The sequence below is a fragment of the Apis mellifera genome, linkage group LG7 (genome assembly GCF_003254395.2).
Source record: "Apis mellifera strain DH4 linkage group LG7, Amel_HAv3.1, whole genome shotgun sequence".
Taxonomy (NCBI): Eukaryota; Metazoa; Arthropoda; class Insecta; order Hymenoptera; family Apidae; genus Apis; species Apis mellifera.
This window is the reverse complement of record NC_037644.1, coordinates 12,771,000-12,788,498: the sequence shown is the minus strand read 5'-3', so window position 1 is coordinate 12,788,498 and position 17,499 is coordinate 12,771,000. Positions and strand designations below refer to the sequence as shown.

General features: G+C 35.8%; 1 protein-coding gene across 1 annotated transcript in view; it reads right to left on the bottom strand.

The window, feature by feature from the left end:
- The window catches only part of LOC100576948 (GTP-binding protein RAD-like), a 64,647-nt gene extending 49,895 nt beyond the window's left edge, over positions 1–14,752 (bottom strand). Inside the window, exons 1-3 of the mRNA XM_026441660.1 lie at positions 14,532–14,752; positions 11,182–11,982; positions 7,858–8,118 (exon numbers count right to left, since the gene is read on the bottom strand). Coding sequence (XP_026297445.1) covers positions 7,858–8,118; positions 11,182–11,440 — 520 coding nt within the window. The 5' untranslated portion in view covers positions 11,441–11,982; positions 14,532–14,752. The remainder of the gene's footprint in view (positions 1–7,857; positions 8,119–11,181; positions 11,983–14,531) is intronic.
- Positions 14,753–17,499: the final 2,747 nt, after the last annotated feature.

Here is a 17,499-nt window from a genome sequence, read left to right as displayed (position 1 = left end):
AGCGACTCGAATCGATATTATTTACTATTCTATAGTAACGAAACGTTAGCCGGGTCGTTGTGTTTACCTACGTCGAGCCTCAACCCCTCCCCTCTGCGCCGTGTACGTTGACCTCACGAATATCCTGACGGTCTGTCGAGGCGAACGCTCGATACCCGAGAGCGCTTCGAGTTAGACGAGGCGAGTATTTACTTCAGATATTTCGTTTTCGCGGCGGAAAGTGGGATCTTTGATTCAATTCAATTTCGGTTAATTAAACGAACGAGATTCATTTTCACGGGTCCCTTGTTCGCCTCAGAAAAAGAGAGAGAATCGAATTTGATTTAGACGATGGTTTAAAGGCGGTTTCGCTGTCTCGAGAAATAGAATTATTTCGAAGGAATACAAAACTTTTTAGAATATATTCGTTCATAATCGGTAATTTTAAGCTCGTTCAAAGCGTTCTTGAAATAAACTCACATTCTTGAGGAAAATGAAGGTGCTCTATCTTTATAGATAGTTGTACTCTTGCACGTGGAGAGTTCGAAAATAAGAATTTGAGATAAAAAGCATCTTGAATCTTTTAAATATTTCACGTAGTAATTGAATCGAGATATCGGCGGCTAAAGACGGATAAGGCGCGTGTTGCATACGTACGTTGAAATTAAGAGTACCTTCTCAAGCTAAGAACAAAATCAATTAATTCGAGCTTTGAAAGAAGAAAAGTTTTCAAGTAACAATGGATATCCAATTTTAAATCTAATTAACCCTAAAATCCTTCCTTTATTTATTTCTTTTTTTAATTCCACGAAAGCGTTTTTAAATATAAAATCGTCGATGGGTGTACAATTCGATGGAAATGATTCACGATTAGGCAAAGTATCGATATCGCGAATACTGGAAATTAAGGAAGAAGAAATGAAGGGGAATAATTTCGCTGATGTCATCGTCTGGCGTCGAGAAATTATATCGAGCCAGGGATCTGGTGAAGGGTTGTGGAGATGCGGACTTATTGGTTTCGACATCGAGCTTCCTCGTCTCATTTTTAGCCGCTCGAAAACAAAGCCCTATCAATTCTATCGAACGTTTCGTATCAACTTCTATATATTCTACATATTACATATATTTCTATAACGCTTGTTTCCTCGTGGATTAATTCTCAAAATGGATGGCAAATACATTAGGAGAGAAATTTTTTTAAATTAAATAATAATTATATTTTGTTATCGGTTCAAAACGGATCAACGCGAATGTCATCGTTCTTTGCAACACGTGGTGTAAATCACACGCACATACACACACGCACTCTCTCACGAATTGTTCCCAATTTCCAACGTGTCAAAATTTATTATTTCGCCTCCCATCGAGCTCGAATTAACAATGACAGAATGGAAGTTCGAGAAACTTATTTACGTCGATGTTCGTTAACGATGCCGGGCATATTTGATTGCACAAACGGTGTATTATAAATAACACGATTGACGAAACGATCGGTAATAACAACGGAATCTCGCGGGTTAAATGAGTATAGAGTATTAACGATCTGTAGCGCGGATTGGCAGTGAATCAAGAAAGGTGATTTCAATCGTAACAGGTGGTCGAAATTTCGCGCATAGACGGAACAACTTCGTCTATATACCTTTTCAATATAATTTTTATTATTTCGAACTTCTTCCTTTTCTGACAAAATATAAAAAAAATATTTTATATTATCAATAAAAATCGTCTCGAGATCTTTTTCGATAAATCTAATTTTTTGATAAAATAATTAACTCTAAGTTACTTTTTATTGAGAGACATATAAACGATAAATAAATCGTGGATCTTTTATCCACGTATAAAAATTCTCAAAAAATGTACCAAGATACAGGAATACAGAAAGTGTAAGGAAAAGAAATCGATGTAAATCGAACGTGGTTTGTTTCCCTCGTGAGAGAACGAGTGACAAAGTTTTATCGGGCGTGTGAAAAGAAAGAGGAATAAATAAACGATCCCGTTAACACCCGTTTTATTTTGGCGCGAGAGGGACGGGCATCGTATATCGTGGTAGGATAGCTGGGTAGCCTCGACCGCTTAAGCTTGATCCAATTTGTTAGGCGGCCAATTTTTGACGAACGATCCGCCCGTGTCTCGAACAGGAAACGTCAAACGTAATAACGCAGCCTTCGATTGCTGATTTATCACGTGAGATAAATTCGCGGCGGGATGAATTGATTGGAGAGTTCGAGATATATATATATATATATATATCCAAATATAGAATAGTCTCGAGTCTCTCGAATATATTGTTTCGATAGATTAATTTTTATTTTTCTCCAAGGAAATAGTTTAATAGTTTTTTTTTTTAACAAAATTGTCTTATAAAGGAAGAAATTTTTGTTGATATTTTCAATTTACTTTTGTCATCAAAAGTTTCTTATTCGACGAAAGTTCAATTTAAAATCTTCTTCAATTTTATCTATTTCAATTTTTTCCCTTATTGAAAATATCTTTGGAATTATAATTATATAAATGTATAATTCGATTCAGAGAGAATTTTACTTCATTTTTTTTCGATATTGGAAATATTGATTCGATTGTTTCTCCATCCTTCCAAATTACATATATTTTTATGTCTGTCGCACAAGATTTTCGACACACGAAGCAAAGCTGGGTGATTTTCGAGGGATGATATCATTATTCTTCTGAATATTTCTCGCCTCGAGGCGAGAATTAATTTCCGGGAAAATTGCCACCGCTGCCCACGTTTTCGTTCCACCTTAACCGTAAACAAGAATTCGCAAATTGTGGCACGGATAGAGGGGGAAATGGTCGTTATTTCTCGTTAATCAAGTTGACACCGTTAACAGATGGATAGTAATAGCGCACAGGCCAATAACTTTGGCCAAAAACCTGTGAAGAACAGTGTCAATGGAATGGAAAACCGAATGAATCATTTCAATATTTTGAATCGATTCGAATTCGAACACGTTTAAACACGAATTGGAAGAATAACTTTGGTAAATTTACTCACGAAAAATACACCTATCAGCAAGCTAATAAGTTATCGAAGTTGACGTGATAATTCAACGGAGAGGAATTTTATTAGAAGATTGCACGTTGCAGAGAGAGAAATAAAGAGGAGTGCTTAAAAATATCGGGGAGAAGGGAATTAATTCGCAAGAAATACGAAATAGAAAAGATGTGAGATTGTAAATCGTAATAAAGAAGATAGAAGGTGAATTAATTCCTCTCTCTCTCTCTCTCTCTCGTTCGTGCGTATGATTAACCTTTTCATTCTTAAAAAGGAGTAATATCTTGTGGAGCAAGAATTAATTTCGTGTCATCCGATCATGGGATTTCCCCATTGAGGAAAAATTATATCCGGCTCGATGGTATATTTTCCTCGGGAAGGAATCATTTTTTAAAATCTTTACGTGAATTATAATTTATATTTTTTTATATTTCTTCCTGGATTTCGTTTAATCACTGATAAATCAAAATTGGAGAAAAAAATAAGAATTTTTGGAAATTTGGGGATAATTTATCGCAATATTATAAGAATTGAATTTTTTGGATTTATAAGTTTGAGCTTATTCAGTCTGGACAAGCTGATATTTTACTTCAGTAACAATAATTATCTCTGTACTAATTAAAGATTTTTATTAACATGGATTAAAAAATTAAATATTCAAATATTTCTGTCTCGATGATCATTTAGAATTTACTTCATCATTTACTACTAATCTGGATTAATACGAATTATCAAATTCATTTATTCATTTATTATTATTTATTCATGCATATTTTTGTTGGTCAAATTTTCATTATGTCCTTTCAATTTAATAGGAGCAATTTTTGCTATTTATTCATCGATACCCATTCAATTACTATTTATTATTAATTTTAGTTATTATATTATTAATTTTATTTATTATTATTTTTAAAGTTTATTATTAATTCCTTTGCCAAGAAACTGTTGTTGTTCTCTCGAAAGAGAAGGAGAACGAAGCTTGAAAATTTCGATTAATCGAAACTATTCACGTAAAAACAAAAAGTAAAAACTTGAAGTAACAGCGATTTAATTAACGCTTTACATTTTAATAATCTTTCATATTCGGAGTAAAATACCCGTAACAACTACCTGCCTCCTCTTAAGCAAGATTTCGAAGATTTGTATTATACCTAGCAGCTACGAGAAATATTAATTTCACGGCGGGTCGTGTATTCGATAAACTTGTTGGCGTTACTCGAGAATCTAAAATGGCTCAAAGGCAGATGTCCTCTTCCCTTCCAACCATCGTCTCTCTCTTTCTCGAGGAAATTGTTTAACGAGAGAAATCGAGACGCAGATTAGATTAAAGACAGTGGAGTCAATTTTCCTTGAGCCAGTCGTTAAACATCGAAGCGAAGAGGATTATTTACATTTCATCTTCCCTCTTAAATGATCGAGAGGAGTCGCTCTTTCTCCGATTTTTCTTCTCCTCGGAAAGATTTTTTCCCCCATCCCTTTTGGAAAAAAGAAAAACGAGCTTCGGCGGATTTTATCTTCTTCTATGCTGTGTAATTTTCTTTTTATGAAAAAGTGTAATTCAAATTACAAGAATTTTTAAGAGAATATATATGTAGAGGAAAATTTTGATATTGTTTATTTAACGTTTATATTTTTTCGTATAATAAAATTGATGATATATATATATATATATGAGTTTTAATTTTCATAACATGGGAGAAGAATTTGCCTCGAAAACTTTTTCACGTAAATGATAAATAAATGAAAATTTTAAATGAAACTGGGATGAAGAAACTGGAAATGTTTATTCCGCGTAGAAACTATTTTCTTTTGACTTTTAACGGCCTCGGCTTTTTATCAAAAAGGGGAAATATACGAATATATATATAGAAACGCGAAAAAATTTCAAATAGGAAAAATTCAAACATCGCCCCCAGAAACGTGTTTCTCTATATTTCGCTTTTTTTTAATTATAAAAGGAAGCTTCGAGTCGATAAATCTCTGGTTTGTTCCAATTTCTAATTCTCTCCCTCTCTTTTTCTTTTTATAAAATTTCCAACTAATATTTAAAATTATTGGCTCGACTTCGATGAAATCGAATTTGAGATGAGCTTCTCCTCAATGAAAAAAAAAGATCCAAGATTTTCGGCTGAGAGAAATTCGTGGAACGATTATTCTCAGCCGAATAATCGATGATGGAAGATCGAAGGAACAATAAATATTCGAATCGAATTGTTTTCATAGGGATTTCTGCCAGCCGTAAAATGGCGGATGGAGGATGAATGTCGGTTTGGAAATGGATCAGACACGTCTCGAAAAACGTTGGCCCTTTCGTGATTGATAATTCATTTCGATGGCTCGAAAAGCGTGGTGAAATATTTTCGACAGAGGTCGAACTCTCGAAGTGAAATTCGCGAACGAAACGATATGAAAAGAAAAATAATGAAGGGATGGATGGGTTATTGAAGATCGATGAGGATGGAACGAAGAATGAAGAATGATCGAGGAGGGGAAGGGAAAAAGATACATTGTGAAATTTATGGAGAAATTTTAAATAAATTTTGGAACGGATTTTACGAGATAAAATTTAATATAAAGGTATAAAAAAGTATTATAGAATCCTGTGTAATGTATTTATTATGAATCCCGCGGGATTATAAAAGATATTTCGTTTTCAAAATGGATAAATGAATAAATGGGAAGGTAGTTGGTATTGTTTTTAATTCACCCATTTAATCCAAGATTAATTTATATTTTTTGACCTCCTTTCGACTTCATTCCTTATCTCTCGCTCGAATTAACTCCAAGTATCCAGAAAAGCTTGGATATTTTAATCGAAAAAAACTTTCGAATGGGAAGAATTTTATTTTCTTAAATTTGATTCAAATTCTCTTTTCCCTTTTTTTCCACGAGGGAGAAAGATAAGATAAAGTTTATTGGATAATTTTCAACAAATTTCCAAAGAGCCAGGGAGAAAAGATAGAGAATATCCATCTTTATTTTTCACGAGGATGGTTTACTAAAAAAAAAATTTACCTCTGTTCATAATAATTGAAAAAACAAACAATTGAATTTCTCGCTCATTAAAATAAATAAATTTCGCATTAATACTAATTTAACTTTTATAATAACATTTCACGTGAAATTTAGAAAATTTTGATGTAAATTAATTCAAATTAATTCTTCGTCCGGGCATTCATCGCCCAATGTTGAGTGAATAACGTCTGACCAAAGAGCGATACGTTCTACTGTCGCGATTGGAATAAAATAATATTCTACGTTTATCGCTATATCTGCATAAAAAGAAAGAAAATTAACAAAGTACAAAAATGCGAAATAATACTCGAAATTACTTCTCGATTTAAATTATAGTTCAATTGACTATAAAATTAACGCGATTAACTCTTTCGCTTAACGCTTGATCGCGCGTATGCACAACAATTTAACCGGTTATTGGCTAATTAGGCGATAAACGTATGCAAAACCTTTCTCGAGATAATCTTATTAAAAAATAATATTTTACAAAAAAATTAAGACGAAGAATTTATCGACAAAATTGTATCAAAAAGGAAAGACACGTTGAATTACAATAAACGAAAGAATTAAAATAATCCAAGCATCCTCTTATTCATCCACAAAAAAATCAAGCAAACATTTCTTTAACGTTTCTATCTAGAAGACAAAAAAAAAAGAAAAAGATTCCTCCTCGTCGAGAAAAAACGTACGTACATAACTCATCAAATACTTTCTCACGTCGATTCGAATCGCGTTGAATTAACAAACGAAAGAATTAAAATAATCCAAGCATCCTTCTATTCGCGAAAAGATCAAACACAATTCTTTCCTCAACTATCTCTATCTCTATCGAGAATAAAACGATACGTCTTCCTCGATCGATTCCTCTCCACAATTTCTCGCGATGTTTCCTTATTGTTTCCGTTACTTCCGTTTTTCCTCTCCAGAAATCATCCACGGAGGGAGGAGGAGGAGGAAAGAATCAGAAAGAACAAGAAAAGAGAGAGAGCTTTATCGTCGCTCGAGCCTTCTTCTTGCTTTCTTGCTTTCGCTACGAAACTCGCGTGCGCTCGAAAGTGAGGAGAAATACACGGTGCCAGAAATACACGTTTTTCGCGGTAGCGAGAGAGAAGGAAAGAGGAGTGGCGAGGGGAAGGGGGCGGAGAGGCGAAGCGAGATAAGCGAAAATAGAGTATCTATAGTTGTGACGTGGATACGACTTCCTCGAACCGACTTGCTCTCCCCTCCCCTCACTCCCTCCTCGCGCGCTCGCTTCACGCGAGCTCTCAGAGCCAACGAACGGCGCGCGTGAAAGTCGTTTACACGTTGATCCCCATACTCGACCGTGTGCTCCCGATTCCATCACCAGATTTTCGGATTTTCGATGTGTAATTGTATCCGGCCGTGGAAAGATTCTCTCACAGGGGGGGATCGAAGAAAGAAAATGAATTGGAAAAGGAGAGAAGGAACGAAGATTTTTCTTAATCAGCTCCACGAGTTGAACGTTTAATTTACGAAGATGGCGATTAATTACGAGAGAATCGTCGGAATAGATAAAGGAGGGATGATTTTGTTAATTGTCCAATGTATCAATTGTTAACAAGAGAATAGATGAAGATGAAGATTTTGTTAATCCTTTCTTAAATGTCAAACATAAAAATATATTTAATTTGAGATGAGAATTAGGAAGATTTTTCTTAATCCTTTCTTAAATATTCAACGTGTGGAAATAATGATTGATTCGAGGGCAGAGAATCATGAGAATGAAGAAGAATTCGTTCTTAAATGTTAAACTAATTGTTTGAGAATAACGATTTATTTGGATTTGAGGTTTTTTGGATTTACTCTTTTTTTTATTTTATTAAACTCACCCTTGCTGGTGAGACTGAAGCTTCTGAGCCTGTAACTGTCCTCGTCCTCCCCCTCTTCCCTCGAGGGCATCTGAGACGAGGTGTCAGGAACGTCGAGAAACGCGTTGCTCTTCCTGTGATGGCTGTGATGCATACTTTGTCCTCTTCGACTCCCCCTTCTCCTGAGGCCGGGGCTGATGTCATTGTCGGTCAACCTGGGCTCGCTGCTGCAATGGGCGGACTTGACCGTTCCTTCGTGATGGTGATGGTGATGGTGCGCAGCTGGAACATTCGAGCAAACAATATACAACTATGTGCATATACACATATCTTTTTATCTCTTAAAATTGTAAGATTTTTTTATCGAATTTTTGTAATCAAGGATATAATTTTATCAATTCTTCTTATTTTATTATTAGTAACATTGTCTATAATTGATTTTTATGAGACTTTTATTTCCTTTTTCTCTTTCTTAAAAATAATCGGAATTAAAAAAAAAAAAAAGAATAAAAAGATTTCAAGGATAGATTTCTAATATTCTCGTCATCTACACATCTATCTCCCCTATCCTCTTCCTCTCCTGACCACAGCTTCACACGCGATGGCTTCCCTCTACTGACTTGTCGAGCGTGGATCCTTTGAAAATTTTTCCACTCTTTACCTCCGCCACTGACCGCCTTTTCAAACCCTTTAAAGAACGCTCGAAGGAAAAGTATGGCCACGAGTATGGGGACGAAATCTATCTCGATAAAATGATGCGGAACGCGATATCGACTCGTAACTTTTGAAAATGTCATAAATCAAATTACTCTTGTTTCATTTTCCTTTTTTTCTTTTCTCTCTTTTTTTTTTCTAATCTGAATTGAAATTGATAAAAATCGATGGAAATTCGCAAGATGTTTCGATTCGTAAAAAAAAAAAAGTCGCGTTTTACTTTTATGCGAAAAATTTTCGTGTTACTTCATAAAGATAATATCATAATTGATAAAATTTTAAACTCACATTCGTGTATGTGAGATAACGAAAATATATGAAAATTAGAGATTAATTAGAAACTAAATACCAGAGACACGTATTCTAAAAAATAAAAATCTTTTTATTCGCAACGAGGAAAATAAAAGATTCGCCGTTTCTTCAAATTACGATCTCATCTCTTTGAAAGTGAAACTCTTCCTGTTGCGAAAATTTAATTTCGGTGAAAATTATCATTCCTTGTGAAAAAGAGATTTTCGCTTTCTTTCGCTTTATTTCGCTTCTTTCAAAATCTTTTTTTTTTTTTCGTTAATTTTTTCCCCTCTTGATAAGAAAGGAAGGGAAAAGAAAATTAAAATTAATTCCCGCATTGAAATTGAAAATAATCGAGATGATGGAGCGTTTAAAAAGAGACGGCACATACATATCGCGTGGACGTCGAGGAGGAGAGATCACGACGCTTCTATTCTGGCATCTGGTCGGTTTGGATAGTGGGTCACTGACAGACGAAACGGGCCTCCGCGATGCCAGTGCACCTTAGAGGAAGCGGCCGGCCCATTTAACACAAAAATACGATCCCGCGAAGGGTTTCGTGGGCTAAAAGAAGCTTATTCAAGTCGGTGTCGAACGCCGGCACACACCGGTTCCTGCTACCACCACGCGATTCGTTCGCGCCAGAATTAGCCTTCAGCGTCTCCGTATCATCTGTCTCTGAATTAGAATTAGAATTAATTATTATCGATCGAAATTTCCCTTCGTCTCATATAAAATCACGATACAAACGAATTAATTGCATCCAAGTATTACACTAATTAATTATTATTTAAGATTTTCCTTGAATTATCGATCGAAATTTATCGTTCGTTCGATTTTGTTTCAAGAGCTTGCGATTAAATCTCTCTCGAGATTTAAATTAATCATTTCCGGGGGAATTGCGATAGTGATAGCAATATCGAATTGAATGAAATTATGAATAAGTAATAACACGTGTAATGTTCGTGTTCAGTCACTAGTGATACGAATTTGCGCGAGATAATGTACATTTTGCTCTTTGCTCCCTCATTTATAATTTCCCTTTATGTAGAATGTATATCTTCTGTCGAGAGAACGGTTTGTAAAAGGGTTAACTTGATGTTTTTATTCCTTGCCTAATTTCACGATTCGATAATTACGTATAATACATATTCTTTAATCGAATATTTCGTTGGAAAATATAATCAAAATATATATACATTGCTTGGAAAAAAAAATCGTCGAATTTAAGATTTCCCTTAAAAATTTACGTTCGAATATTAATAATACGAAAAAAAAACTGCGTGCGCCGCGGTCGATAAAAAATCGATTATCATGTAAATTTCTTCCATATCTCTTTTTCACAAACGTTACGTACAGCGATGATCGTGACTCGCTCGTTGCCGCAATAACGAGATGTTACAACGCGTATTCGGTGATCTTTCTCCGACGTTGAATCGAAGAATAAAGCCGAGTGTGGCGCGGAAGTCGCGTCGCTTCATCCTTCGAGAAGTTCATTTAAAAATGGATGGTGTTGCGAGACGCATCGAACCATCGCTGTCTCGTTTGCCTTCTTTCGTCGATAACGATATATCGTCCACAATTCTGATACGCGTTCGAATATTAATTTATCGCAAATAATGCGTGTATATAAAAATAATACGAGTTTTAAAATTTAAATAATTTAGTATTCATCGATGAAAATTGAACTCATTTAGAGCAGAGTAGATTGATATCCTTATGAATTGAAACTGGCAACTCTGCGAATAATACAGAGCGATGTAAAGGGAATATAACATGTGCTCGAACACACCGGTTATGCGTGTATATTTTCACTCGATATTTGTCTAATTCAAATTGCTTTTTCGCGTAAAGTAACTACCATAAATCGGTTGTTTGGATCATATTAATAAAAGAAAAAAGGAGAATTCGAAACATTGGGGCAAATTAAACGGAATTAATTAAATAAACACTCGAAAAAAATAAATTCATCGATCGAAGACTTTACAAACAACTCCTTGTCCAATTTTAAATCCTTGTCTACAATCTTACGTATATAAATAATTTGTTATACGTAATAACGAATGATGCAAATGTTAACGTAATTCTTAAAATAATTCCAATAATTTAAATTTATCGCGACGAAAAAATAAACGCATGAAATCAAGAACCCTATATTGGATCGAACCCAAAAAGTTTATTCCCCAATCTTTCACGCCAATCTCCATCTCCTTTCTTTTCGAAAAGAAATGAAAAAGAAGACGCTCGTCCCATCGAGCAAAATCTCCATTACAAATAAATCCCTCAAACGCATTTCAGAAAAAAGAGGAAGAAGAAGAAGAAATATACGATCTTGATTACCTTGAGCGGCCGCTCGACGACGGATGCTCTTATTCGCGCCGGAAACACGAGCACTCTGAGACCTGGTCGCCGGTCTGCGCCTCCTGGTCGGCGTACTTCCGTCGGGAGTACCGCTCCCACTGTCCTTCTCCCTGTCCACTTTGTCCCTCTCCCTGGCGCCCGAGGGAGGCATCGCCTCCAACATTTGCTCCATGCTGGAGAATCCAGGGGCGCAGATCGAGGCCGACCTCGTCTTCCGGCGTAGAGAATTATCCGACATCCTTCGAGCAATTCCTTCCACGATTTCCTCTCCGAAAACCTTTCCGACCAACTCCTTCCTTCGCTCGTAAAAATCTTCCTGTCTCTGTTTCTCTTCCTTTATTATTATCTCCGATGTACAGTCTCTATTTTTTAAAAAGAAAAAAAAAAAAAAGCACAACGAACTCGTCTCCTCCGCCTTGGGAATTTCTTTTATCGATCCACTTTCAATTCATAGTTTCTCTTCTTCTTCTTCTTCTTCTCGAGGTGAACACTTGGAGTAGTTTTCTTTGGTTCACTTTTTCCTCCCTTTTGGAAACGAGATTCGAGAGACGATTCGTGGAGAAATTATCAGGAGGGACGATTTCCTCGGCGGGAGGGTTTTTGATTGTTCCTCGAGTAAGAGTAGGGGAGAGGAGGAGGTGGAGGAGGGGGGTGTTTCCGCCTCGATTCTTGCCCCCCTCCCGAGATTCAGGCGGGGCTCGATTAAAAGTTTCGACACGGTGGGAACGCGTTGAACGATTCGTGGAAAAGTCGCTTCGACTACGGGCGAAAGTTCGAACTCTGTGAAGAAGCAACATGTGGCGCGTTCACAATCGTGAATCGTGGCGACGCTCTCGTTTGCTTCAGATTTCGAACGAGATCTCGATTATTTAAAGGATAATACGATATATAATAAGACGAATAAATTTTTTTTTTAAATTCGATTCTCTCGAGAGATTCTTTCGAGAAATTTTTTTTTTGCAATTCTTTCTTTTTTTAATTTTTCTGCGAAAATTGAAATTCAACGTTCGAAGTATTTCGAGATTTTGTATATTTCCGATAAACTTTTTTTAATTCTGCAAAAAAGTACGAGATATGGAAATATTTGTATCTCTCTCTATCTCTCTCGATTTTTGAAAAGAGAATTGACGAAGGAATCGAGAGAAAACTATATAATATTTATGAATTATCAATACGAGATTCGCTGCTATTTGATCATTTCTTATTGATAAAAACCAGGAAAAGTCGATTTCGACGAAGAAAGATTTTCCTAAGCGTGTTCTCGAGATATCGCACACTCATAAATGCTCTCAAAATCGTGGAAAAAAATTTCACCGAGAGTCAAACTCAACAGGTATTTCAAAGAGAAAATCGATTTCAATTCTACATATATATATGTGAATCTCAACCCCTCAAGAAAGTCAGGTTTTGTACTTGTAATCATTTATATGGAAAATTATGTACAATGAAAATTTTCAACGTTTATTTACTTGCGGATCATTATTTACCAAATAAAAGCGAAACGACACTTGCGAATGTTATCAAACTTATACAAAATATTTTACGCACATTTGCCATGATTTTTAATATTTTTAACATTCACTGATATTCCTTACGTACAATATTTTCTTCCTGTTGTAAAAAAATTTTATGCGTATCAAAAAAAAAAAAATTGGATCTCACGAAATATCGATTCGAATTTTCGTGCGATTGGAAAAATTCGTGGGGTGAGAAAAACTCATCGAATGGAAAATAAATAAGAAATCGAGAGGGTTTCGAAAATTGCTTCTCGAAGAAGAAGAAAAAAAAGACGTGACCGAATCATAATGATAAGAGAGTATGTACACATTGCAAATTGTATTATTCCTCTCCGCTTAACCGGAATTAAACCTGGCTTTATTACAATGTTACAGCCTATCCGTGAACGTCAACGTCGTTTTCAACGGCGTTCTACAAAAAGCCTTTATCAGGGAAAACTGTGTATCGATCCTCTTCCTCCTTTTTTTTTCCTTCCTCCTATCCTTCCACTCGCGGCGGGGGAAACGACACACGTTTATCGAGCTTCAACCGCAACCGTTAAGTGGAAGAGATCAAGCTTTGCGCGAGCACACCTTTTTCGTTTTTAGCCGAGCTTCGATAATCAATTTCGCGAATTATAATGCACGCTTCCGTCTTTATCCCTTAATCAGTATTGAAATCGAAGGGTTCGTTGAGGAAAGTTTGCTCGATTTTTTTTTTTTCGAAAATACAAAGGAGTAAAATCGAAGAAGAGTCTCGAATTCGAATCTTATCGTTTAATCGAGCGATGTGATCCTTACGATTGAAATTGGACATTTTTCCGTCATTGTCCTGTATTTCAATCGTGAATCGATGGAAAATACTTTTCGTTCAACGATAGATTTCCCGAATTCTTCGATTTCCTTATACTTAAATAATAAAACTAACGATAAAACTATTTCGTATTCACGGTATTGTGTAATTTAATTGGAAAAACGTTCGATAACGAAATCCGTATCCATCCATCGGGAAAGTATTTATAATTCGATAAATTGGAGAAATTTACGACTGTTACATTCGATCTTCGTCCGTTTCTGCAAACACCCTCGTTATACGAGGATGTTTATGGGGTTTTATCGTGGCGGAAATTCGATCGATCTCCCATCTTCCTGCTTCCCCTCCATGGAAGAAAACAGTCATCTCGTTGATATTTATCAAGGAATAAACTTTCCTTCCCCTATATATATCAATCTTATTATCACTATGACACGAGATTCCATTTTCCAAATCATCGACGATGCTCGTTGCATGTGACACGCGCGTAGTAAGCGGCAAAGTAGTTCTCGTGTCGTCAAATTTCGCACGATCGAAATTTTAATAACTTGGATGCATCGTGAGAATTTCATTATATTTTTCTATTCACCGAAAAATTTACTCTTCTCGAATTTACTTTTTCCCTCCGAATACCGTTTTTCGAGTCTCTGAATCAAGGTTTCCAAGAGACTTAAGATCCCAAAGAGTTTATAATCTGCTCGACGACCACGATTTCTCCTTTCCTTCTCTCGCAACATTGTATCTACACTTTGTTAAATTGTCAAAACATCGACGCGCGCTCTCATATTAACCATCAAAAAAAACTGTCGTAAAAGTTCGTTTCGTTTCGCTACCAGATAAAAAAGAGCAGCCATAAGATAAAGAGGGAACGAAAGTCTCTCGTCAATCTCTCTCTTTCTCTCTTCAAAAATAAAGAGAAAAGAAATATAACAAGGAGTAAAGGAAGTAGAAAGAAATCTTTTTTTTTGATTCTGAAAAATCGAGATCCCTTTCGAGTTGCCACAAATTCGAAAACGTACGATATTATACGTTCGAGGCACAGGCTCGCGTTTACCACTTGCTACGTGATCGCCGCCAACGATTCACCCGTCATCTTTCAAATTCAAGTTCCCGTCACATGTCTCGATCGCGACAGAGGTTGAAGCGCGATACAAAAAGGAGGGGAATTGGACGGCGACGGCGACGGCGACGGCACGCGGACGACGCACGTTCGACGACGTTACGCGGTACACTGATCCTCCTCCTCTCGTCGGGCAGCGACGTCGGGACGCCAGGCGTCGTGGAAGCTCGGCACGCCTCGTGGCGACGCTCGGCGAACCTCGTGTCCACGGCTTTGGCCAACCTCCAAAAAATCCTGTCCACATCACCCCCTACCTTCCTTTTCTTTTTTCTTCCCCTCGCCATCCAGGATTGTATTTTCCTTTTTCTCTTTTTTCTTTCCTTTCGTTCGATTCGATTCGAAAAGATTCGAAATGTATTGCAAACATACGATGTAGGATGTACGATAGTGTTTTTTTTTTGTGGAATTGGAAAAATGATGAAATTATTGGGCGAGATTTCGTGAGACACTTTTGATCAATTCGTTGGAGAATCTTTCTTTCTTTCTTTCGTTTTTTTTTTTTTATTGATAGAAAGAATATGAATCTGTTGTAATTTCTCATTTAATCGATAAAAGTATCGAAAAGATCTTCGAAAAAATCTGGTTTCAATTTGTACGTGTGTATTATTAAATTTATTGTTCAAATGATATCAATTGATCAAATTTTTTATTAAATTTTTATTAAATACAAATAATATTAAATAATCGTACGATTGTTAAAATTTAATATTATAGAAGTGAAATGTAAAATCGTAGGTAAAATATTTTATATACAAAAAAAAACATCGATCAACTGGAAAATTTCTGAAATAATTTCAAGCAACATTATCGAATCCTCAAATCTTCAAAGTTAAGAATCAACAAAAATCATTATTTTTCCAAGAGATATAGAAACTTGTCCAGGCCCTTCTTCCATCCAACGAATACAAATATTTCAACCGCTGTACACGTATTTATTCCATCTCTGCTCCTCGAGACATAGCTCGTCTTTCATAACACATCGAAACAGGCGAAATTTGATATCGCACAAACTTACGAGAAAAAAACTCATGCTCGAGGAGTGGAACGACATTAGCACGACCGATATCTTTCCTTCCCCTCTCCCTGCCTCCGCGTTTTACCGCATGAGTAAATTGCTGTCTGAGATAAACGAGGATAGAATTAGGGAGAATCGTCGAAGGAGGGAAAGAGACAGATTTCGTTGTGGACGATTCTCCGGAGAACGGTTTGTTTATGAGATTGGCGTTTCGGACGATGGAAAGATGGGATTGTTTGATTTTCGGAAAAGGATGATTCGAAGCAAACGTTGTCTGTTTATGGTTTAACAGCTGGAAGTTGGACGGGAAGGGCTTATTGGGGTAATTCGAGAGGGAGATAGAGATTCTAAGAGCAGTTCGAGTCTCCGAGTGAGAGTATAGGAAGATTGGTTTACGAAGGTTTTAATTGAGTTTATAGTCGCAGGAAGTTTGGCAGTTTGAGGATACTTGCCATATTCTAGGGAGAAATATATGGGTGTGTACAGTAAGAAAAGTGATGATCGAGGGGAGGAACTATATTGATCGGTGTTTCTCGATGAAGTGCATCGATTACGGATACGTTTGAAATTTAATAATAAGGTTTCAGGGAATGCACTGTGTTCGATTGAATGAAAATTTATTACTTGAAATGATAACTAGAGAAAGAAATATATATAGGAAGAAAAATGATGGAAATATCGTTAAAATTAGAAGCACGGTTTAAAATCAATAACAAAATTTCTGCAATACCCTACGGTTTACGGTAAAATGAAAATTTATATTTTTGAGGCGATAAAACATTTTGACATTACGGTTATAATTTATCGCTTATTTTTAAATTCGTAAAAATAACCGAGAAAATTAAATCATTAAAGATAAATGTGGGACGCGAGTAGATATTATTCTTGGCAGTGTACGTGGTTTCTTTGGGAAAGTAAGAAGCGATTCGTTAGGTGGGCTTAGTGGTTGGCTTTCGGCTTTTCGGAAACCGGAACGAAAATTTTGACAAAATTCGAAGGAAAACGGGAATTTCGTCCGAAAACTATTGTCGAGAATTATCTCTCTAACGTTTTCCACACGATTTCCCAGAAGATGAAACGAGTTATTCTTTCCTCGCGATTAATCACGATCTTACGAACAACTCGATCTTTCTCAGAAAGTAGTGAAGTTTAATATACCTGTTGCAAGAACAAATATTCAAAGAATCTTCTTACAAAGTTATTACAGAGAATTCTGTCTTCCGTAATGTAGAAGAATATGTATTATTATTATTATTATTTTCTTTTTGATTAAACAATAACAATCAAAAGATTCGCATTATATCGAATATCGATGTTAATATTGATTAAAGAAAGTATCTCTCTATATTTTCATATCTTATACCCAAGTGTAATTATCTGCAGGAATAAATTATCATTCAAGCAAAGTGATAGATAGAAAGAAACGGTTTACATCAAAGGTGGAATACATTTTATGGAATAGTCTCTTCGATAGATAGTCGAAGAAAGAAAAATAATGAAAACGATATTTTACATTTTCTTCTTTTTCTTCTTTCCTCCTTCCGAGAAGAAGCGGTCATAAATCCGCGTGTTTCTCCTCAACTCACCATCACTCGTCTTTTGAACATAAAACGTACAACGTGCGCATTTCCACGAAACATCAACATTCTATTTAACGTTTAATAAATCATTCAAAATATTCTGAAATAAATATTATCGAACATTTCCACGTAAAATACGTAATCTTTTCCCTTATTCGTACGAATATTGTAGCGTATTATAGATTTGCCAAATTTTTTTTTTTCAACAACTTTGTTATCGTACATTATCATCGAGCAGAACGATCTATCATTTAGATCGAAATATCGCATAT